This window comes from Neodiprion fabricii, chromosome 1 (assembly GCF_021155785.1).
Source record: "Neodiprion fabricii isolate iyNeoFabr1 chromosome 1, iyNeoFabr1.1, whole genome shotgun sequence".
Taxonomy (NCBI): Eukaryota; Metazoa; Arthropoda; class Insecta; order Hymenoptera; family Diprionidae; genus Neodiprion; species Neodiprion fabricii.
Genome location: NC_060239.1, coordinates 25,965,454 through 25,990,017, shown reverse-complemented (window position 1 = coordinate 25,990,017; position 24,564 = coordinate 25,965,454). Strand labels below are relative to the sequence as shown.

Sequence of the window (24,564 nt, the reverse complement as noted above, 5' to 3'; positions counted from 1 at the left end):
CCCCGTTATGAACCAGGATCGTACAGAGGAAAGATTCAGTTGTGCCTACCGATAAATCTGTGTAATACTTCCATAGTTGATCGGCAGTGAATTGACCCTTGTAAACAACCGTCTTCAGAGACAAGGAGCAGATATAAAAACGGATTCCTGGCTGTGGTATAGTATGCGATGCCCTCTTGCGCAGTACAAACACCTGAAAAATTACAAAATATTTCATCCAAACTGAAACACCAATAATAAATTCACCGTCAATCCAAGCAAGTGAGATTCTAAAATATATTCCTGGCTTCATGTGTCACGTACTTTTACAGATTTGTACATGCATTTCAAACATACAGAATACATCGTTTCAAAAATGTTTAGAGTTCAACATTTGATCATTATTTGACCAATTGTGAGTAATTAAATTATAGCACATGTCATGTAATCTAGTAGAAATTTTTTTAAAACTACGATTACACACTGTTGGAAATCATATCGAACAAGAGATTCAGCTGTTGAGCAAGCAGTGTAAAATTATTCTAAGCTCTGAACTTACCTGGCGGTTCAATGCCTCGACCTCTTGATCCCCAGTGACAAATACTTGACGCGAATAGGGCTCGGTTTTGTAAGCGACCTGACCGATTTTTGTATTATCTGTGGGCACGTCACGCCAACAGATGATCTAAAACACGACAAATGAAAAGATTGAATATAATCAGTGATCTTCCATATGATATAAAAGTATGACGTTCTATATTACGGACAAAACATACCCGCAAATTGCACTCTTCAGCCAATTTAGCAAAGGCTTCTTCACTCTGTTGATGAGTGATTTTATCGAGGAAGAATATTCCGGTTGCATAATGACCGAATTCGGGCAATTCAACGCCGTGCTGTTCACTAAGCAGATAAATTACTACCATAATTTCACAAATCATATCAGTAGGCAATATCTCATAAAAATAATTTGAAATTAAAAAAACAAAAAATTTAACGTAATACTTCTTTTTAACAAGAGTAGATTGGCAAATTGATTATCGTTCGAAATGAGATGACAATAATTTTTTGTTTTTTTTTTTTCACTTTTTGGTAACGTATAATTCGTAATGCCTACCGAATTTCAGCAGCATAATAATCATGGGGAATAGCACAGAGTACACCAGCTCCGTCACCACTATCATTATCACATGCACATGCACCTCTGTGGTTCATGCGCGCCGATAACTTTTCTGCATCTCGAACGATCTGAAACATACGTGATGAGAAAAACCAGTAAAATTAAGCAGTTCGTTCTACAGCGAAAATTTGACTCTAATAATATATCTAGAACAATTCAGTATTACGTGCAATTACTTTGAATACACCTGGGTGAAGAATAGTGTAGATAAAGCTGTGTTTGACTTTCCATCTTTTTGAATTTGAATGTAAAATTTTTTATTCATCGTTTGAATTATTCAAGTAAAGTAGAAAAACTTAGTTCGTATCGTTTGTATGACATGGGTCAAAAGTGTAATATATTCCATGTATTCCACAAGCAAAGTTGTTGAATTTATCGGATATTTAACTATTGTTTGTACTGACGTTTTTTTTTTTTTAAACACGCGAATTGTTCCTTCATAACGCTATGTTGCTCCCTTCAGGTTTATGTGCAATGGTGGGCAATAGAACAATTTCAGCTGGGGGTTAATTTCTTTTAAGTAAAACAGTTTGAATATAGATTGTTTCGTATTTTTTTTTTTTTAATACAACATATGTCGCTGTAACTAGACCTGAAAGTTCTTTCCATTTACGCCTACAAATGTTTCGATGCATTCAAAATATGTAATTGGGATGTCAAGTTTACAGAGTTTAACACCGAAATTATTGAATAAAATACTGGATCACCTGAGTTTTGATGATATATCTCAGCTCCGAGGTACGAATTAAGGGAAAAAATCCCTACGATATCCCATAATCATTATTTCAATTCACACTCAAATATAAGTCTAAAATAAATATGTGTTAATTGCCCTTCAAACAGAACTCGGGGTCAAACTTGGAAAGTAGATTGGCATGATACGTAATAATTATAATAAACAACATACTCATAATATAACTCAATTATCAGGTATCTCAAAAAATTTGCACCAGGCTGCTAGAAAGCGTTTAAATTCAGCATTTTTAGAACTGGGCCCTCAACTTATAACCAAATACACGCAATATCTGATTCTGTTGAAAACTCATAACGCGAGGTATTCTTTACAACTTGTTAACCACACCCACCGTTGATTAATTGTACGTAATTTTTCGCAATTTAATTACCATCTGGGAAGAAATAGCAAGGTGCAATTAGTCAACGGTGAATCCTTGAATACCAACTGCATTTCCCTCGATAAATCACATCTACACTATACTGTAGTATATCACGTCTCTCCATAGTTGTATATCGGGTGATGCGATATTCAGAGGTCGTTTTCTGAGGCTACTAGGCACCGAACACGCCATCTTGCTCGCATTATGCCGAAACTATATTACAAACGGAAGAGGCACCTTTGCCCCTGGTGAGTACATGAACCTTAAGATATCTCAAAATTTAAATAGCGTGTAATTTGACGATAAACTGGGCGATAAATTATACGGTCTATGTAATGAAATTGGTAACGCCGCACCAGGAGAAATACTGGATCTTTTTATCGAGCTTCAGGAGAGCAGTCAGGGAATGGAACAAGAGGAGAACAAGAAGCTAGCCAAATTAGTTCTACTGATTGATCAATATCTGGATTGGTTTGAAAGGTTTCGAATTACTTCCGAAGAAGAAGAACCCTCGTGGTGGTAAGACACGAGGATCATCTGATACTACGTTGGAATCGTCGGTCTGTGACTACATTATTCAACACCGTTCAATGGGAGAGAGAAAATGTAGAGAAACGTGCCCGTGATTTCAGGTACGGAACTTGCATCGTCGATTTGCTCGACTCCTACTTGAGCTCATCCTACAATTTGGTTGCTACCCACGAGGGGCCGCTGGTGAGTATTGATCGGGGTCCGCGCTTCTTTAGCGAGGAAAATGACTGTGCATATTAGCATTGAGGACGAAAAAATTGCGACGACAGGTGAAATTGTCAGGGCAATACGCGGTGAAGGGACAGTCCGAGATGCCGCCGAAAATAAGCGAACCCTTAGGCGGTCCAATCGGGTCGGAAGAACTTCTGCAGGTGCTCAAGTACGTGAGAAAGCACGTCAGGTGGTCGAATTTCACAAACTCATTTCGAAGCGAGTCGGAGAGAGCCGCGGAGTTGGAAGAAGATACTGTGAGTCGGTTAAACCGGAGAGTAAAGTCGTACCTTGTCACGTCGTTCGAATGGTTTCAGGAAGAAGTAACAACCACAGTTGACAAACAGGAAGGTTATCAAAGGAGCTACAAAAGGAATCAACTCGATTATTACAACGATTGCGACGAGAGTACCGAGTCATTGATCGTGATGGTATGATGGTATGACGAACGGATGATTTTTTTCGACGAAAGTGTTATAAAGTCATAAAGATATTTCTTCTTTATGGCAGGTGAATCTTCAATGCGACAGATCATGCGTTCCGGCTCGTTTGAGAGGTGGATTTGAGGAGATGAGGGAATGGCGAAAGGAGATGGAGCTTTTGAAAAGAGATATGAAGGACAGGGAGCCGTGTTTGGAGAGAGATTTAGCCGCGATAGTATCGAAAAATGACGCGAGTATATCCTCCTTCAAGTCGAAGCTGGCTCAACTGAGATCGGTAAAAGAATCGTCCAGGATAGATCACGACTTGTCGTCGAAGAAACCCGTGCGCGAAAAGTACGTCTTCAACTTGGAAATAAAGTCGATTTATACGAGTAGTGATGGAAATTTTGGTGAAAAATACGGTGAAAGTATGCTGCATTTAACTCACACACCGGAGCATATATTTGCTGCGCAAACTGAATGCTGTCTATATTAGCGAAAGGCGATATTTCGGATAAAATTTGTGAATCTTTACTAAAATTATACACTTTTTATACAATGATTCACGAGCTTCGAATTTATATATCAGAGTAACTCTAACTTTGAACGCAAATATTTTTTTTATCGAATTCTTGTTAATCTACGTTGCGTACGAACAACTTAAGAATATCAAAACAACTGACCGCATTCGAAGGTCTCAAAGACGGTGATGATGGTCGGTCTGACAGAGAGAAAAAAAAATAGTCCAACCGCAAGAAATTGATCAAGGTATTAAGTTGCACTGGTTTAGATGACCGTCAAATTCAATGCCTAGGTAACGAATCATCGTTCGATTCGGAAAAAAACAGAAGCAAATGGAAATGATAACCCTCTAGATACGCGGGTTGTGAAAGAGGTCGAGGTTGCGAAACTTTTGCATAATTGTTTAACTACCAATATTTGATCTAAGGTGGTATCAGCATTGATGAAGTGTCCTCATATTTGTCGGCGTTTCAATTTCGTAATACGAATGTTAGACGCAATTTTACATACGATCAGAGCGCCAAGCCAAGTTGCTGTGAGGACATTTTTGAACTCTGATAGTGTATGTTAATAGTTACGCTCGGTAATAAGTAATTACGGCAAAAATAAGCACCTAACCGGTTGCTCAAATGCCAGTTTAGAGAAAAATCGCTGATCAAATTCTAGAAGATTAAACCGTAGAATGAGATGAGAACAGTTGTTCCTGAAGTAAATATTTATCGCTGATATGACTCGACAAAAAAAAATTTCATTCATTCGAATTTAGTGCGGATACTAAAAAAAGTCTTGCCCACTCGAGATTGTCGTTAATATCTGTCTAAAACTTTATCTCGAAAGATATAAATCGATCATTTTTACTCAGATAAGCAGAGTGGAATTTGTCGAGCTTAAAAGATACACTGGGTCAATGCTAATCGATCAATATACAATACCACCACCTAGGAAGTGTGACTGATCTTTACGAAAGATAAAACTCGACTCGGCTCAATTTCGAAAAGTTGGATAATAGTCATTCGGTGATTTCTTCCGAGAAAAATATCATACGACCCGACTGATTTTATGTAATCAACAATCGCGTATCCGAAAAATAAATTAACTACAAGATATAATGTTTGAAAAATTGGAAGAATTTAGCGATAATATAAAAATGGTTTAATGACAGCAGATAATAACTCCAATTTTCAAGCATGATCTTATGAAAGTTAAGTTTCTTGAAATGTCATCGCCTACATTCGAATATGTAAGCAAAGTAAAAACAGTTATAAAAGTGTTGAATCTAGTCGACGCAACTGTCAGACTGGGTCAGTGGAAAATTTCTACTTGCGAATTTTTGAATCTCATAGCGATTATTCTGGGACTAGTTCTGTTAATGAGGTAGAAGTTAGTAACGTCACTGTAACGATTCATGCTTAGGAACGATCGTTACTTCGCACCTTCAGGATTGTCTGACAATGAGTAAATAAAAAAAATATACTCATATTTCGAAAAGCGAACTCTTGAAAGTTATTCTAAAATTGCACAATGACGATTTTTGAATAATGTTTTCGCGGATGTTTCTTCAACTAATTTCAGTCTGACTTCTTTTACCTTGATAAACGAGTAAGAATTGTGAAAAATGAAATATGATACATAAAATTACTGTATATCTCACCTTGTGGGATCGTTTCCCATCAATGGCGACTATAAATCCAACACCACAGGCATCTTTCTCAAGAGTCGGGTCGTAGAGGCCCTGCTTTACCGGTAGAGACCACGGGTCACCAGAGCTCATATTCGTAATCTGGAAACAAACATTTATCCATTTATTATTATACCCGGTTGAACGCAGTCTTTCAGTAAGTCGTTTATATCCTCTGTATATTACCAAGTGTTTACATATGGATTTCACACTAATTCTCAGCCATTGTCGTTGAATAAACTTCATCAGACATATAATACATGTACAATAACGAAATCGGATACCCATCACAGCGTAGATTCAAATTAGTCGAGAGCATTATAATACTAACTTCGTTACAAGTAGGCAACTAATTAGTCTGCTCGACCTCATCGAACTGTTGGCCAAACCTTAATTATCGATTCGCTTGAACTATTATACGTAAAATAGTACGCTCTTCTCCGAAGCCCATCGGTATAAATTTCTTCAAATTTATTTCGACGAGTCATTAAGAGATTGAAAAACAACTCGGTGTTCGCTCAGCATCGTGAAATTATCGTACATGACATAAAACAAAATTGTCTCTGCTGCTCGCTGCGATGCGCGTGAGAGAAAGTTGGGCAAAAAGAATTTTTGTTCGCGAAAACAAGCTGACATATTTTGCGAAAAGTAGCAATGGAGTAGTTTGCACAAGTGCACAATATCGTCATCGTTTATAACTCGTTCATATTTCTCTTAATTTGTTATTCCGCAAATAAATACGATCTTTGAATTTGAAAATGGATCGTCCCGTGAAACAGACAGTAATAATTACTGAATGAAAAAATCAACCTTACATGCTCATATATCTATGATACGTGATAAGAATTTTTAATGTTAAAAAACGGTATCGACGATTACATAAGTACAGAGAATGCGTAACGTGAAGTGGAATTATAGAACAATTCGATAATCTCGTTATCATCGGATGTAATCACACCGTAAGTACGATATATAGAAATAAGAAATTTGAAGCCACAGTTGTCAAGTTGATAATACAATTATGATGTACTCGCGTATTTCGCAGCGATATGCAGTGCAGACCAGGTCTGGGGGTACGAAATATCTAAAACCATCTCGCCATCAATTATCACATCGCAGACTAAAGTAAAACGCAAATTTTCCCGTCACATAATATGGTGATGACGAGAAAAAAAAAAAAAAAAATCGCACAGAGAATATATCGGAAGAAGACTTTCAGTTATCAATCTAGACCTCATATAAGACGTATTTGAACGAATGAAACGTTACAATTAGTCGCCTGCATGTTGGATATCACCATGTTTAGTAAGGTTTACAAAAGTTTCTTTTGTTTTTATTTAATATACGTACAACTGGCACGTTTGAATAGGATGTACAAATAAAAATTTCCACTCACATTCCAACTGCAACAATAATGCAACTCGAACTTTATTCCGTTGTTCACACTGTAGATGCTCAATTTACAGAAAACAATTTTTCCGTTGTGTATGAAAACTTTTTCAAATTTCATTCGGCGTAAAACACGATGGACCAGGACAACGGTATTCGTACTCGTATAAAATATTGATTTTTGGATTTCGCTTTGGAGTTCGCTCATTCGAATGAACATTGGAAGACTCGTCGAGACTCTAGACGACGGCGGGTTGCACGATTATTGGCGCATGGTTTATAGTTGCATAACAAGTTCATTATCCAGGGTCAGTACAAATGTGCGCATCAATATTGAAAACCCGTACCTACCAGTGAGTATTGGAAAATTATAAGTTGCGCAACTAACTGCACGACACAATCAAGCTTATCGATTCGTGAACATAATCCTGATGCTGGTGAAAATAAATACTTTAGCAGGGTTATAATTAACTACGCCAGTTTTCGATTCACTTGTAATCGGGCATCGTATTTGTCTCTAATATCGGATACAAGAATCGAATACACGAGAGCGTAACGTACCCTTCTAAGTTTTATCGATACCTTCGTAACGTCGTGTATTGAATATCGGAGCTGCACACAATCAAGTGAATTTAATTCCTACACGACGCGTACTCGAGTTTCTACTCCGTCGTAGCGTTTGTGCATCGCACTGCAGGCATGCATCAACTGCACAACTGCAGCAGCGACGATGCAGATGGTGGTGCTTTTATGACTTCGAATGATATATTTTCAACGCACGATAATAATTTGTCATCGTTTTTACACCTCCGTACACTGAAGAGGAACAAATACTGCACTGGTGGGTATTTTTATTTTTCATCGATTGTACCGATCTGCGAATGATAATCGAGCAACAAGAATTTTTGCAAAACGGAGCTTCGTAATCACGCCAGTTTTGTGTTAGAATAATTATAAAGTTTCCTTATTCGAGGGGTTTTACAGTTCGGTTCACTCAAGTTCTTTTTTAAACGCGACCCAGTTTAATTTATTGCACGTACCGAATGCCCAGCCTTTAAAGAATATGCAGTAGAAGGCGAAATTTATTCACCTCTGAGAATTCTATGACGTGTTCTAACGACTACAGCACCATTGGTGTAAGTGCGCGAATTTAGAGTTATATTAATTCTCTTAAGCGGAAGCATTAAATTACATTGACATATGCATCGTAAGTCTGCTGTGGCAAATACCCGATGTATTCACAATTCACATACGTGCGGTATAATCTGTAGAGTGAAACCAACGTCACTAATCTATTTAGATTACGGGGTCGTCCAACTGCGACGTGTTTGAGCATATAACGTAAGCTAAACGACGACGAGGAGATTCGATTCTTCTTCTCATATCGTAATACTTTCATAGCACAAGATTTTTCTTCGTTTTATCACAATGTTACGTTACGTTGTATTATGTTACATGATATTGTTATGTTAGGTTACGTTAGTTATGGCTACGTTACACTTTTTTTTGCAACTCTTCACTCACCATGCGTTAACTGTTTACGAGAGATAAAATATTATTTATAATCAGTTGCTACATGTTACTCTTCTCGGTATCGTTATTCTACATATAATATTGCGTACGTGTATAACGCTTTAAATGCGTCTGCAAGAATAATTTGTATAGATGCATGTATGCAATTAGCACATAGAATGTAAATAATTCAAAACCTAAATGCGACAGTAACGATTATCTTTTTACGCGAATATTCAACTTGTGTTAAAGAAGATGTTATGTAAAAAAAAAAAATAATTGTTCGCACGAATAATTTACAACTGCATACAGTGCCCGTAGAATTTTTATCAACAATTAAGAAATTCCTTAATATCATAAGTGAACCAAATAAATCAATAAATATATATTTTATCGCAATCGGTCGGTGCAGCATTTTTGTCAAATTAATTCAACAAAAAGACACGTACGGATGTATTAATCTTTGACTATTTTCTCCGCAAATAAAATCATCAATAGAAATTGTGAACAACGAAAAACCAAATACATGGCTTCAATAGTTTCGGGACATTATATATATTTTGTATCCTAGAAATTGGTATTCGTACGAATCGATGGTTACAAAAAAAATCCGGGAACCTTTCTTTGATTTCTTCAATTTTCCTACTTACACTCAACTGAACTCTCGACTCTAGTTTCCGTTTGCGGTTGATTACAAGTGAAAAAATATCACGACAGCATAAAAAAAAAAAAAACAAGAAAGTAAATTGCTGTTGAAAGTTGGACAACCGGTACAGTTGTCTGTTAGTGAACTATCAGGGCATATATTTATAACGTGAGTTTAAAAATAACCTTAATATATAATATAGATATAAAGAACGTTGTCGAAAAATTGTGAAAGAAAAATTGAGCGATCAATGCCTGCACAGATGCGAGTTGCCGAGAAATTGGAACTCGTTCAAAACTACACGGACGTTAATGAATGAGACGAGAATATAGAAGGAAAAAAAAAAAAACAGCAATTTTCCGCAGCAGAAATGAAAAAGAATTAGAATACTTGCACAAGATTGATTCACTATCTAAAATTTAGTCGCGGTAAAAATGATCGATTGTTAATAGAGAGGTCAATAATTATAGGCATGTGTGTCTATATAATGTTATTAGATATTCGTATCGCCGTTGTTTCAGAATCCAGAATTAATTTCCCGGCAGCCATAGGAAGTCCTTGCGAGTTTATGATACGTGAGTAAAATGTTCAAGCGATAACGTTCCAGCCGCATGGTCCGACTAAAAATACGTTTCTTATAATGTTACATGTAATACATAATACGCGTCTCGAACGTAGCGCTGCGGTCGGTTAACTAGTTTTTACAGCTTTTCCTTTTTTTCTATTCCATTGCACATTCTTCTCCGTTTTCAGCGACGCGGTTACGGCTAAATTTATATAATCGCAAAGCGAAACCGATTCGGCGACAATTCAATGTTCCGTGCAAATAACGGTATGTTGAAGCTTGTTTAGGAGGCGAAAAAAGGACAAAAGTTCGAGATGGAAGGACAACTAGGCAGACAAACAATCAGCTTCATATTGAACCGCGTACGTGGCGAAAAATAAGATGGGTGTGCCATGAGAGTGAGGTTGTAAAAATCGAACCGGTGAACCCAGTTAAACACGAAATTACAGGCATTTGTATCTCTAGCCAAAAACGTACATTGTTTTACTCGAACAAAATTGATTGAGCCGAAGCTTTGATTATTACTGAATAACGAGATTCTAAAAAAAAAAAAGAAATCGTTGAACAAATTGATTTATCAAGAAATACTTTGGTAAGTGTTATAATAAAATCACTTGCACGAAATTTGACAATCAAGTCAAGTGAGTTCTATAACAATAAATACTATTCTTACGTCAAAAACGAACTTTTCTCAACTGCCTGGCAACGAGTTTTGAGTTCTATTTAACCTGACAATATCCAGCTGCTTTGTAAAATTTTTGTAAACGATAACAGTGACTTGAACTAATCAAATTGCATCTGTCGTTTTTAAGTTTTTCAAAAACTTTCTCATTCTCATCACGACTCAATTAACAAATGATTAAGTGATATACCTACGCTTCAGATATGATTGAAGTGATTGAAATATTTGTACCTGAGAATACACCGCAGTTTCCTCTTTGGAACAGCGAATAAAGCGATGGTTGTAAAATAAATTCACAAGTAGAAATCTTCACTTTATTTTTCCTCACAGAGATCACTGACAACGAGTATATGAATTATACGAGGCACCGATTTGCGTTTATAATAAATTTACCAGCGTAGTTGAGAAACGTTTGCACTATTGATAAATACCGATGGTACTTTCCTCCTTTTTTTTATTTAATTGAATTTTTTACGTAGGCGCGAACTTTAATCGATAGCCGATATATATATATATATATATATATATATATATATATATATATATATATATATGTGTGTGGGAGGGTATATAATCAATGTTACATTAGATACTTAAAGTATCCATACGTAACCGTATGTATGTACGTATATTTCCGGTTGTTCGCGGTGCGTTTGTAACAATACGTAATATTTATTATTATTATTATTATTATCATTAATTATTACGTATATATTATTGCGATAAAAAAAAAGTGCATATTATAACCTTTAGACGTTACAAGCGCAGACGGTATAAATTTATCGATGATCCTCGAAGATGATCGGTGGGGGTGGTAATTCCGATTAGTTGAAAAAAAATGACCACATCCGCAGCGAGTTAATATCGCGCGAAAGCTGTGACTGTACTTATCATATAGCTGATCGTTGATTTATTGAAGATATATGTTACAAGTATACGTATGTATAACGAAGAGTGAGGTGGTAGCACGATCTCGCACTGACACACCGGCGGCTACGAAGCTTCGGAACAGACTGACCGACCGAAGCATCACTCGGCGCTTTCGGAAGCACTCGGATTCGAGAGAGGAGAGCGAGCGAGAAAAAAAAAAAGAGAGAGAGAGGGAGAAGGTGGGTGGGAGGGAGAGAGAGAGAGAGAGCGAGAGAGAGAGAGAGAGAGAGAGGTCCATGTCCAACTAACTGCCACTGCTGCCCCCTACGAACTTTATGCTAGTGCAATATATGTATGTGTGTGTAAAGTGTGTCCGTAGAATGAATTCTATATGTATATATTGCGAATACCAGACATTGAGTATTTCGCTTGGGCAACGTAACGTCTGGCTCTACTTTGAACAGCCTCCGTAATGTAATGCACGAGTCGTAATACATGGGGGTGGGGGGATAACTGCAGCGATGTGTGAGGATTAAAATAAATGGTAATTATGGAATGCAAATTTTATTGCAGGGGAGTTAATTGCATTATTTCACATGAGCAGGTAATTGAGCGGTAACAGGTAACGTGTGAAAAATGTAATAACTTTGAAAATTAAATCGTTTTTTGATTACAATTCCTTGGAGAATATATTCAACTTTTATGCATACAAGATTTTTATCGTTGTAACTTTCAAGGTCCAGAATACACTTACATATATGATATTCCGATTTGAAATCATTGCTCGCGACAATGGGAAAAACACGGTTGAAATCAGTAGAAATGAAGAAAGATATGAAAAAACTTTTACGCAGTACTGAAATAATATAATTTCAACGCGTACCGAATGACTTATTATGCATGTAAATGAATTCGCTGATTTCGATACATTAGAACATATTATTAAATCAACAGTTACAAGTTGAAATTTCAAGTAGTTTTTACGATATAATACGTTACTACTTATAATATAATAATTCTAATTTGAAGAATCACTTTACTATAAAATATTTGTTATAAAATGTTGAAAAGCAAAAAATCTATTCTCAGTATAGATTCAAGAATTAAAAATTCTAGGATATCTTAATGACAGGCTGGTTGGAATCTGATTTCGATTCCGTAGAGTACTCGATATATAAACCGTATCCGGTTTTTTATTTCTTTTCTTTTGTCTTGCTACGTGTACGTATAATATGAGAATTGTTTCCCAGTGTCGCCGTTCCATGCCAACTGCAATAAGTGCGGCTGCAGCAGCGTCTAAAATCAATAAACCGTACGCTTCTTGACTCGAAGTTCTTCAAGTGCAGGCAAGATTACATTTAAACCTGTTCGTGTCAATGCGTACAAAACATCGTGTATCTAAAATATCTCAAATTTGAAACTCCCTCGTTATTATAGTCGTGATAATTGCACAGTTCTCAACTATTTTTCTCAAGTTAATATACGTATAAGAATGCTGGATATGATGCAAAGTGAAAACAAGTTTTTGATTTGTTAAACCCGAGAATACTTGTGCCAAATTTTCTTGTTATTTCAACGATGCCTACCCATATTTTCGCAGAGTTTTCTCTATCGACTATACAAACATGAAATGAAATTCAGCAAAAAAACTAAAAAAAAGGCTGTAAGTGTCTGCAATTAGATATAAAAAAAAAAAAAATAATTAGGAAAAACTGTTTTTCCTCAATGCATACCTTCATAAAAAGTTATTGTATAAAGTGGTACTCGCAACTTTTTTAATTATCCTCTTTCATTTTTCTCACTTCACCTCCTGCAGCGAAGTATTTTAAATGTAAATGCCTACACGTATGCAAACTCTGCAAACTCCGAGACGGTACATACATACATTTTTGCAAGCTATGCCGTGTGTGAAACGGCATCGTTTCCGCAAGCCGTGCAAGCATGAATAAATAAATATTCACCCAGTAAGCACACATGCAGCTCCGCTAGATCCGTATAATAATCCGGCGAGTGAAATGGCGTGCGAACTGCATCGACTTTCGAGCATCCCTAAAAGCATGTGTATAACGCACACGTCCAAAATTAGTGCAGCTAGCCTAGACAAGAATAAACTCTTCGCTGCCGTCTCCGACCCAGCATTCGTATATATATACACACATATACATATATATTGAACGGGTACTGTTTATCTTGGGGCCAGAGCCTCTGAGATAAACTTGTTATTCTGTGTTCTTTGTCACTTTATAATGAAAAAGTATGTTTATAATGAACCCCCACTGATGGGCTAAAAGTAGGATCAGCTTATCAGACCCAAAAAACCCTGGATAGTCGAACTATACGGACTTGGGTATCACCAAAGCCGCCTTGAATTTGTGAACAGGCACCTCCGCCCGTTGCTCCCTTAGGAAAGACAAGGGCTTGTTCGGCCTTTGCTTCCGGCTGGAGACAAGTGAGAGAGGCGTATGTCACCTATTCGGAGACACGGTCTTACCGGTAGTATTCCCTTCTAATCGCGAACTCGGAATAAACAGAGTCGCCTGCCTATTTCTGCTGTGGTTTACTGACCCCAAACACTTCCAATCTTCCAGACCAGGGATTACCTTGGCTGGCTTGTTGGTTTACTTCCCCTCCCCTCTTCGAGGTGAAACTTTATGTTAGAGAAATATGTTTGACAACGAAACGGACGAGTGCATGTTTAGAATGTAAAACTGCTTCGATAGCGATAATTCGAATACATTTGATATTGACCGAGGTCAGCGATCTGGTTTATAAAATTAACAATAGAGAGAAAAAATGGTAAAATAAAAATAAAGAAATAATAATATTCGGGATTTATCGGTTCTGCTCCTAAGACTGTCCCTACACAGTGCAAACGTTTTATATCTTTCCTAATTCTCTTTAGCAGTCCCCGGCTATCGTGGACTCTAATAAACAATATCTACCTAATATTGGAACTAAGCGCTTTGCTTGAGGTTCCTCTCCCTAAACTTGAAGCTAAATTCGACAATGTTTTCTAGGCGAGCAACATTTCGTATCAATACGACGCAGCTCGGCGCTTTGCCGGTCAACTGGTGCCCGCTCTTCGTGGTCCTCCAGTTTTATACTCTTCCAGGGCTGTGCTCAGGTTGGTTTGTCGACGTCATTTCCCTATTCGTGTGTCATGTCATGGGTCATCGTCCGTCGTCTTTGTTCATTATTTTGGGTTTATGTAGGCCTCTGTCGATGTCGATGGTGGTCTCGATCAGCTGTCCGTTACAATTGTTGTCATGATTTTTGTATGCCACGGGCATTGTTGATATTATGCATTCTTGAACAGCTGTCCGTTACAATATATATATCATCATATATATATCAATATATATATATCTTAGACCGTCGTAGTCTAGGATCGATAACTGGGTCTGATTCGAAATGTTTTTTCCGCAGCCTAGCTGGAGGGGGAGAAAAAGCATGTGGGGGGATTTTGGTAGGAGAACAGAATGTCATCCGTCTTCTGGGACAGCTGCCATCCCGGCGATTTACTACCACAAGGGTTGAACTAGAAGCGATTTCCGCCTTTCTCGGAACGATAAGACCGCTCTACTCGGACATTTTCACCTTGTCGACAGACATCTTATATCACGTTACGTTCTGTTAAGATGTCTAATTCTTTTAAAAAATTAATATATGTATAAGTTGAACGGGAATGGTCGACATGATTTTTTGGAAAAAGTACGTGAGCCTTCATTTTTTTTTTTTTTTTCAGTCGAACATTATCACGCGAAACTTATCTTCCGGTCACGAGGTGGTTGCGAAGATAATTATTTCATTGTCCTTTCCGAATATTCGAAATTTTTTTTTTTACTTGTAAAAGGAAGATATTTTTCATATTGTTTCAGGCTACTCGTAGCTTTGAAAAAAAATCAGTGGTATTGAATATCTTGTGAATAAATTTGACTTTGCACTTGAACACCATTTTATAGGACAAAATTGCGTAACATAGAATATAATGGCTTACAATTAGCATCGCGCAAATATTAATAAAAAGAATTGTATGTGTGTATTTGAAAATTTATCTCTCTGTTTGAATTGTCGCATTAAATATCGCATTGAAATAAATTCGACGCGTTTCAACGAGAAAAAATTTTCTCGACGCTCTAACTGGGTGTTAAATATTTGCAAATTTCTATTTAGCAAATTACTTATCGTAGGTACCCATTACCTCAGAAAATTGACATAAATTTACAAAATGTAGAATCAACATTGAAACACACTTTGCACGCTATTTGCAACTTCAGTGTATTATACAATGTACCGTAAATCAATTTACAATTATTAAGTACAGTAAAGGCGAGAGCTTGAAAAGCCTGTAATACACGCGTTACTGCAATATTAATCAATATTCGTTCTCTTGTATAACGCCGACGGTTAATCAGGCTTACTCGGAACGGAACTCTGCGTGTTCCGGCCATTACAATTATTCGAAATACCTCGAAGGATGTAAGCGAGTATGTATCAGATAGGATGTGGTTTACATGGAGCGGAGTTCATTTACGTGGGTAGTTAGTTACCCTTTTGTAATCCCTGGCTCAAAGTCTGCCGGTCTGCGAGTTCTGGAGAAGTCTACGAACCTACAATACGTGTGATTTCTCGACATAGGGTTTGCTGTATTTCAAGCCCGAAACCAGCGGAAAACGCTGAACGACAATCGCGACTCCCGTTATTATGGAATAGTTTTAAATATTATTGAGAATGCGGTTTGGTACGAGTTTCTTGCCGGTGTCGTTGACCAGTTTTTAATCAACGAAACGAGTTTCTACGAGTCATCGAAGTATTATCGAATCATGTAAATTCATCGTGTCTGGATGACCGTGCCGTAATTTTGACTATCACAAAAATGTAGAATCGCATGAGACAGTTTACTGTAGATATTCTCGGAATCGTGTGGGAGAGGTTTTTGTTATCTAACTTCACGCAAGTCAAAAACTAATCCAAGTCTCGCCCGATTGAAAAAATGCATTCTAGCTTTTACGTGTAAGGAAGACTAATCTCTCTACGTATCACTTTTTCCGATATATATCAAGATGCAGGCAATAAAAGTCTTAGAATTATCATTTATAATTATTAACACCGCATAGTTGTGGACAAAAAAAAAAAAACGGAGGCAAGGCAAAATTTTTTTCATGTCCGAAGACACGTCTTGACCGCGTGCGCGAGGAATTTGTCGTCGCAAATTATCGCACTTATCATATTTATATTTACTTATGATAGTCGCAATTTTAACGTCGTACTTACGCAGGAAACTCGATTCACGTCATCGCGGGCTGGTCATTGATGTTTTTTAATTCAATAACATTACAAGGCCTGTGTTTCCTCAAGTATTTTATACCTATATATGGATGATTATAGAATTATTACAAATTTCGTATACAGCACAAATTGTGCAACTCGTTGTCCACGAAATGTATTACAAAAATATCAAAATAAGATTTCACGATAAATAACGTAAGTGGAATCAAAGAATGATTGCATGATTTAAACGTGATATAACGAAATACGCACAATCAGTAAATTAGAAAAAATGCGTTCTAAAGTCGACAGCTTACACAATATTTGCGATTCATTATACTAGCTTTAATAAACATTCATTTTTAAATATCTAGGCAGAATCAAAGTCGTTGATAAGACGCTACATGAGTAGGCAAAAAAGAAAAAACAATTCGCAAGAAGAAAAGAGATATGGTTGAAAATTTTTCTGCACAAATAATTGTTGAACAGTTTTACCAGTGAACAAAATAATGACAAGAACTTGGCTTCGTTATAATTTTCTCGTACAGATGAAAGGCTGGATAAGGTATAAAATAGACCCCAACCATTGAAACTGGTTTAAAGAATCTTACATACATGATATGTATATCAGCGTTTCAGTTTTCAATTAAAAACTTTATAATAAAAAGACTACATAACAACATATTCAGATACACGCGTACAGCGATACTACAGCCGCAAACTAACCGCGGAAATATTATTCGCTAAAACTTGTCCGCTGCGACGCACATTCGCGGTATTTTTGTGTGAATCAAGATCATGAAAAACGGCAAGTGTATTATAATCGACATTCATTGTTAACAAATTTTATATGGAACTTCGTACACTGTATTGCAAGTTTTATTCGGACACGGAACAGTGAATTCACCATACATTTACCGTTTATTCAATCTACAAATACAATAAATGTACCGGATACAATATTTAGTAAATTAAAATTTTTTTTTTTTTTGTATTTTTCTAATAAATATTAGGAAAGTAAAAAAAATTTCATTTTAAATTTAAGACAAATTTTTTGTACGATAACTGTGTATCAAATTCACAATCATTTTCAACTGTGTATACCCAACACGAGATCGTTTGTCGTGTATCGTATAACTTTTGTTTCATTAATGTACAGTTATAGAATTGCACACATAGTTATCCGAGAGATAAAATTGATCAATCAATAGCCATTCTTCAGTAAAATGATTCGATCCTTGGAAAGGTCCGTGTCAAAATTTTCTTCGTTCGTAATAATATAATTATTTCTTCAAATTTGTATTAGAAATTTTTGTCGTAGGATCAATCGTTCAGGAATTATTTTGAAAGAACCAATTTTTTGTATCTTCAATCCAAGATGGCGGACACCCCGGATTGAGGATTGTTCAATGGGTAGTAAATGTTAGTCCGCTAGTCCGTGAAGTCGAGTTTCATCAAGTAGCAGAACTCGAGTGCGGTAACTATGAAGCGCTAAGTCCTGAAAGTCAAAAGTCACCAGGTCAAAGACCTGGACAGCCAGAACTACGGAGCGCTTGTCCTGGAAGTCGAGTTCCACCAGGTAGCGGACCTGGAGCGCAGGATCCAGGAGTTAGAGAACCTGGTACTCGAAATCTGCGGAGCGCGATTCTCATACGTCCGCTCTAACGCGCGGTAGTTTCCAGACTGAGAAATTCGGTTTGCTGATTTTCGGTTAGCAAGAGAAAAAAAAAATTATGGGTCACGTCACTTTCTGAACATCCGAACTTTAATACTAAGTAAGATATATGATGCACGATGTATGATGATTGGGGAGACAGAGTGGAAAAATAGTTGCAAAGTTAAATTTTTTACTAACTGTCGAATTCAGGGTAAAAGCGGTGCTAACAAGATAACATCGGCGGTAAAAGGGGACAAAGAATCCAGGGAAAAGATTCCGTTAAAAAAAAAAAGAAAAAAATTTCCAGTACCGTTTGTACAGACGGAGTGATTAAAGCGCGTGCACAAGATAAACGATAAGCTCGATGACTAATCGGAGCCGGTGCCTCGTGCTCGACGGCCAATCCCACAGTGGCGTCATTCATGTGTCGCGTGGTTTGATTGTAGCACACCAACCAAGAGTTAGACGTCTGGTTTTACGCATGGAGGGCACGCGCTCAGACACTGATAACCACGATGATAGGGGTGAATTTTTGTTCGACCCTTGATAATGATTCTCCATCGTTGACGACGCAGTTCGCCGCGTGTCAGCAGAAATATTGCTCCGTTGAGATAACCCTCGACAACCTTGATGGAAGGGGGGTCCGAGTCCAAACGTGTAACTCGCATCCGTTTTGCGTCGGTATAATACAACAGTTTTTCCCATAACTCGGGGGAAAGATGACGAAAAGCAACGCGTGACTCGCAGACCGAAATGCCTGGTCACATACCTGTAACGTGGATGGATGGAGAGATTGGCTTCGGCTGGATTCGGGCGAATCCATTATCATTAATTGCACGAACGCTACTGACAGGATAACACGGGCGTCGTTTTGGCATTTTTCAAACACCGCGATAGCGTGACGATTGCTTATAAATGCTGATCGGCGTGATGCGGAATTTGCGAATGACCGCGAATGAACAACGCGTTGACCGTTGGATCGAGATAGCGATCAGTTATTTATTTTAACTCGCTATTGCGGCTTGGATATAGTCTTTTGCGTTAAAAGTCGAGGTTCTTCGATTCGTTTGCGTGCAAGAATTGAGGATAGAAACAGCGACGACGATTGATCGGAATATTCGACGGAATACGACACGTGCGAATGAACGTCGTGTTTTCTTTCAGTCAATCTTTATGCTCTGCAGACACTTTCCAATCAACATCATAGTTCGCACCATATTTCATCCTCTTTAAAATTGCAATAGTTTTAAACGCAAGAGTTTTGGTCCCAGTTCGATTTGCAATATTCGGACGAGAATATATTCCGTCGTATCTTACGACGAGCGATTATAGATAGAACGTAGAAACAAACGATCGTCTGGGTTTTCGGGATGCAACCAGGCTCGACTTATTTCCGAAAGCAAGGCGTACTAATACGCCTTGGCGTTGGATGACGGCATGGCCCGAGAAATCGTGCCAATTGGTGCAATATTTATAAGCACAAGAGTGTTTCTGTGCAAAAATGACAAAATCCAAAATCGGTGAAAACAACAGGAGCATCTTCTCGACGTTAGGTAACAACATCAAGGCTTAAGTACAGTTACGTACAAACGTATCGAAGACACATTCATGGTCCTTCGGCCAATTCGAAACCAATGCTTGCAATATGCTCCAAAATGTCTGATCGTAGTATACATATATGAATGCTTTTATATTCTTCTTTCACCGTGATGAAAAATTGTTTTTTTTTCTTTTTTTTTTTTTCCCACCCCGATAAACAGTCTTTTTCAACCAGCTGTATTTTACGTGCAGATGATGATATTAAAGTAACGCGTCGACTCGAGTCGATTGCCGTCTGTACTCACAGGCGTATTCTCGTGTTTTCTGTTATCTGTTAGACACTGGCCTCTCTCGCATCAACCGCGTGCCTTTTACACGCGGCGTCGTGTTGAGGTAGGCAAACATTTTACGATTCTCCAAGGTCTCTTTTCGAGATGTATTGTACGGTTATACTAAATTCGTTTCAAGGTTCCTTCGAGTGTCGTGTATAAAATGTGTTACGTTGCCGATGCTTCGAATCGTAATAATCGATTTGGATTAAAAAAATTCAATCGCGAAGTCTTACATTATTTTTCAACGAGATTCTGATTTAACATTTATATTTATGGTTACTATACGGAGAGACGGGGAGGGGGCAGGTTGTTTGCGAATTAGGAAATAAATAATCGGCTTTTTAGTTTATAGATCTTATCGAGATTGATCGAACGATTGAATGATCTTCGCTAGGTACGTTACGATCTTACAACACAGTGCGGCTTCGATGTGGCACTGATTCAAGATATATATCTGCTATAGATATATGTATGTGAGGCATTCCATCCCAAACCGACCCTCATCATCGGCGATTTCACTTATTTTTAAGTGTAGTTTAAAGTTTGCAACAAAATCATCTTTCAATGAGGTTACACTGAGAAAAATTTCAGTTGTTGTAGTAAATGGAAAAATTCAGTAAGACAGGTATCGTTAAAAAAAACTATTTGAATATTGTTGGGATTAGGTAAAACAAGGTACGCGTAACCATTTTGCGCTATTGTCGATGCTTTTTTGATAATTGCAACCCAAAATCGGATTGTGAGGTTTAATCTACTTTTTTAGTTAAACAAGGCTTTAGCGTCAATTTATCGTTGCACAAGCATTGAATTTTCGCAACAGTTACAAGAAAATATAGTAACAGTGCTCATAATGAGAAAGAATAGTAACTGATACTAGACGTTCTGGTAATAGATAGAAAACTAATTTTCATTTTGTACCTAGAACTATATTTATCGATTGTGGTAAAAAATGAAAATAGTTAGGGACTGAGCAGTAACCGCAACTAAAAATCTCTCTCAGTGATAAGATTTTGTCGAACACGGATTGGATTTTTACTGCTTTCAAAACCACGAAAAGCCAATTTTCGAAGGAATAGCTCTAATCGATTAGCTTCAAATATTTTTCATGAATTCTTTGTTAAAGAACGAAAATTTTAAGACCAAGATGGAAGGCGGCAAGCTTTTGGTTTAGAAGCTACAAACAAGTGATTGAAAAGTGAGAAAAGTGGAATTAAATATAATTTTCAAAAATACGAATTAATACTTTATACGTTTTCCTGACTTGAGTATACTTAGCACTGATAGAGTTTACTGTTCGAATAACTTACAACTTGTATATATATGTAAAATAAGCAGCGCAAATGTCGGCGCGATTTTCTAATTTTTTACTTCTGTGACGTGTAAAAACAATGATTGTATTCCTCCTGCCTGCAGGGTTCGGATCCCGACCTGCGCAACGCGAATTTCAACGTCAGATTTCAGATTAGAAAAATAACTGGATAAATATAATATAATTCCGTAGATAAAAAAGATTTAAAAAGTAGATAACCGTTGTTATATTAGTCTAAAAAAACAAAACATTCTCAAGTATATTCACGTGAATCAAACTTACAGCATCTAAAGACGTGATAACAGGTATGTTTAAACGACGCTTCACAAATAATCAGCAGTCATCATTTCTGGATTGATAAATTTCCACACAATCCAAAAACAAAAAAAATATATAAATAAAAACGACGGAATTATTTCAATCGGTGCCAGAAATAAATAATAGAGTCGATTAATTCGTTAAAAATATTCCGACTGCTTGATTTTGTATCAAAATTCCAACCCATTCGCAATTTTTGATTCTTAAATTGTTGAAATAGTATGAATAGTTACAGCGAACGTAAATAGTAAAAACTTGAATTACAATTAATAAAATAAAACGAACAATATTCAAAAGTAATTCTGCATTATTTTAGACCAAAAGAGTTTTTTTTTTTAAATAATCAATAAGTGTAATATATAACATTGTAATACAGTAAACTTTGTTCTGCAGTATTTGGAGATTCCTATATGAATGAATCAACTTTTTCAATAAAAGACGTGAATTATCATTTTCCCTCTACCTTCGAAGTGATTTACCCTTCAGCAGCGATCATCTCTGAACCATTACAAGACAGTTGGAAGAAGAAAACGAGCACCTTTTAAATTCCGGTTCCTGTTTACGCAACGTGTAAACTACTTGACTCGACTTACGTCTAAACATATTATACGTACGTACGATACGTAGAAAAGCTGCGACTACAATTATATTCCATATAAATTGTCCATGAAAGATATTTTATGGAGTAACGGATAAAGTTGTGTAATATACGTTTAAACCGTGGAGTTGTGCAACATTTAGAATTTACGATGCAACCGTGCATCGAGTTCAGCGATAAGACTTGCACCTCGTTTACTGACTCACACATACAGGATGCGTTTTACAAGTGACGCATTCGTACGTAAAGAAAAATATATTCTTTTGCTTCTTATTTTCTGCAATTACGATGATCTATGCCGCCTTACTTTCAACCACAACCGCTCTCTGCAGCCAGGCAGCGTTTACACATAATCCTCGGGAGAATTTATTATTCAATCCACATACTGCCGGTATATCATAGAATTGCAAAATTGTCTCCGACGAAACGTTCCCGGTGAATTCCTCTGCATTGTAATTATGATGATTACGTATACGATACATAGTCTCATTACCGAGCGTACTTTTAGGTCGTGCGTAAAGACGTCTCGGTGTCTACATAATACTTGTTGGTTAATACACGTCAATAATAACTAGAAAAATATGAACAATTGCGGAAACTCATCATTTTTAACAGAAAATCTGGTGGAACGGTTGGTGCGTTTCCGTTCTCGTTGCACTTCGGTACACGTAATCGATTAATCACGCAGTGTAAGTATCGGTAAGTCGGGCGAAAAAAAAAGGAAAGAATCGAGCACATTTACAACGAATGCAAAGACTGCCGTAGCTAATTTGACTGCACGTAAAATAGCGTGTCGCTGAAACGAACAATTGTGAAATTATTTATGTATTTGAGTGCGTAGTTATAAATAAACCGTATAAAACGTATTCAAGATATATGTATACTACATAACCAACACCGAAACGCGTATCGTGCAAGAAGTGCACAAATTCTTTGGAACACTGCCCACGTATAAAACGAACGAATGATGTTAGAATTGGTCAAAGTCGAGATATAAGACTTTTTGCTATATATTCCCTCGGCTTAGCGATTTTCGCCTCTGCAGCGTAACTTGATAGTTACACTTCCCGAGGTACTGTGTAAAGGGAATTCATCGGAGATGAAGAGGGCAAGGGATAGGAAGAAGAAGAAGAAGAAGATAAAAGAAACACCGCAAACCGGGAATGCCACGGCGACGCGTGGTGTTTCGCTAAAATTAGATTATACGTCGTTTCGGCTCCGCGATCCCGTGTCTTGGATGCTGCTTCGGAGAACGAACGCTAAAAGCGCATTTCGAAAGAATATTATACGCATATATACGTAAAAAAGACATAATTTGAGTAGGTGGATGATGAGGAAGAATAACATGGTGCGTTGAAAATATCGAGGAGGTATGTAACAGACTCGTCTTTAATTTTACGAGTACGGCGATAATTTTTATGCGGAAGTATTGGTGGAAGCGGAAATTCGTCGTCCACGAGCTTTCAAATTTTCCTTCTTTCTCTTCCGTCTCATTTTAAATGAGAGCCAAAAAGAAATTGGATTGTATAAACTCAATTTATCTCTGTGATAAATACCGTGGCAATTAATATCAAAAAACTTTTACCTGTATCCGGAATACCGTCAAAATTTCCAAAAGTCTCCACAATTCGTCGAGTTAAGCTGCGTTAATGATGGGTTCGTTAGATTTTACAAGAAAGTTGTTACAAATGCCAAAAGAAGAGTCAGCCAGATGATAATATTATCGAATACCAAATGTGTAGCTGATCATCCATCGAAATAGCAATTGAATACACAAAGAAAAATCACGATCCTCTTATTATCGTCATAGTTCAGGACAGGCGATTTGGAAATGAGTTTACTTGGTGTAAAATGTAATAAAAAAATATCGAAATCACCGGTACAAAAGCAACCCACATTTTATTATTTCAAATTCTCAAATTTTCACAATAATTTTATACTTTTCGCCACAGAAATCGATTGAGCTGAGTAGTTACATTCTACACATTAAAAAAAGTACTTGGTTCCAAGATAATATAATATTTCAATACTCCGTAGCAGATAATTTATCGACTGAAAAAACTATTGGACTGTTCCATCTTAGAAATAAGTAACCATGTGAAATAATTAAATGTTCGCTATTAAGCACTATTGGAATAAGTATTCTTTTGGATGCGAATAATGTTTTTTTTTTTTTTTATCAGTGGAGAAATTGGCGTCTTGGATACTCCTGACACAGGAAAAAATATTTTGCAGTTAAGCA

At 37.0% G+C, this 24,564-nt stretch overlaps 2 protein-coding genes across 7 annotated transcripts in view; one reads left to right on the top strand and one right to left on the bottom strand.

The window, feature by feature from the left end:
* LOC124182271 (glutamate synthase [NADH]) overlaps window positions 1-24,564 on the bottom strand; it is a 47,635-nt gene that overhangs the window by 13,394 nt on the left and 9,677 nt on the right. For 2 of the 5 annotated variants that reach the window (XM_046569291.1, XM_046569301.1), the window contains exons 1-6: window positions 7,034-7,162; window positions 5,611-5,739; window positions 1,097-1,227; window positions 756-882; window positions 539-664; window positions 50-193 (exon numbers count right to left, since the gene is read on the bottom strand). In XM_046569291.1, coding sequence (XP_046425247.1) covers window positions 50-193; window positions 539-664; window positions 756-882; window positions 1,097-1,227; window positions 5,611-5,739; window positions 7,034-7,147 — 771 coding nt within the window. In that variant the 5' untranslated portion in view covers window positions 7,148-7,162. Of the gene's footprint in view, window positions 1-49; window positions 194-538; window positions 665-755; window positions 883-1,096; window positions 1,228-5,610; window positions 5,740-7,033; window positions 7,163-10,662; window positions 10,935-11,178; window positions 11,439-24,564 lie in introns of those variants that run through there. The other 3 variants (XM_046569309.1, XM_046569328.1, XM_046569318.1) reach the window with 3 other exon arrangements.
* On the top strand, window positions 7,698-15,073 carry LOC124182351. 2 transcript variants are annotated; one of them, XM_046569494.1, is made up of 4 exons: window positions 7,698-7,867; window positions 9,706-9,759; window positions 14,319-14,425; window positions 14,728-15,073. In XM_046569494.1, exons 1-4 carry the CDS (start codon window positions 7,726-7,728, stop codon window positions 14,836-14,838), a joined length of 414 nt encoding a protein of 137 aa, XP_046425450.1. In that variant the 5' UTR covers window positions 7,698-7,725; the 3' UTR covers window positions 14,839-15,073. The 2 variants fall into 2 exon arrangements, 1 of the variants encoding a protein (XP_046425450.1); XR_006870752.1 differs by lacking the exons at window positions 14,319-14,425; window positions 14,728-15,073 and adding an exon at window positions 9,938-10,178.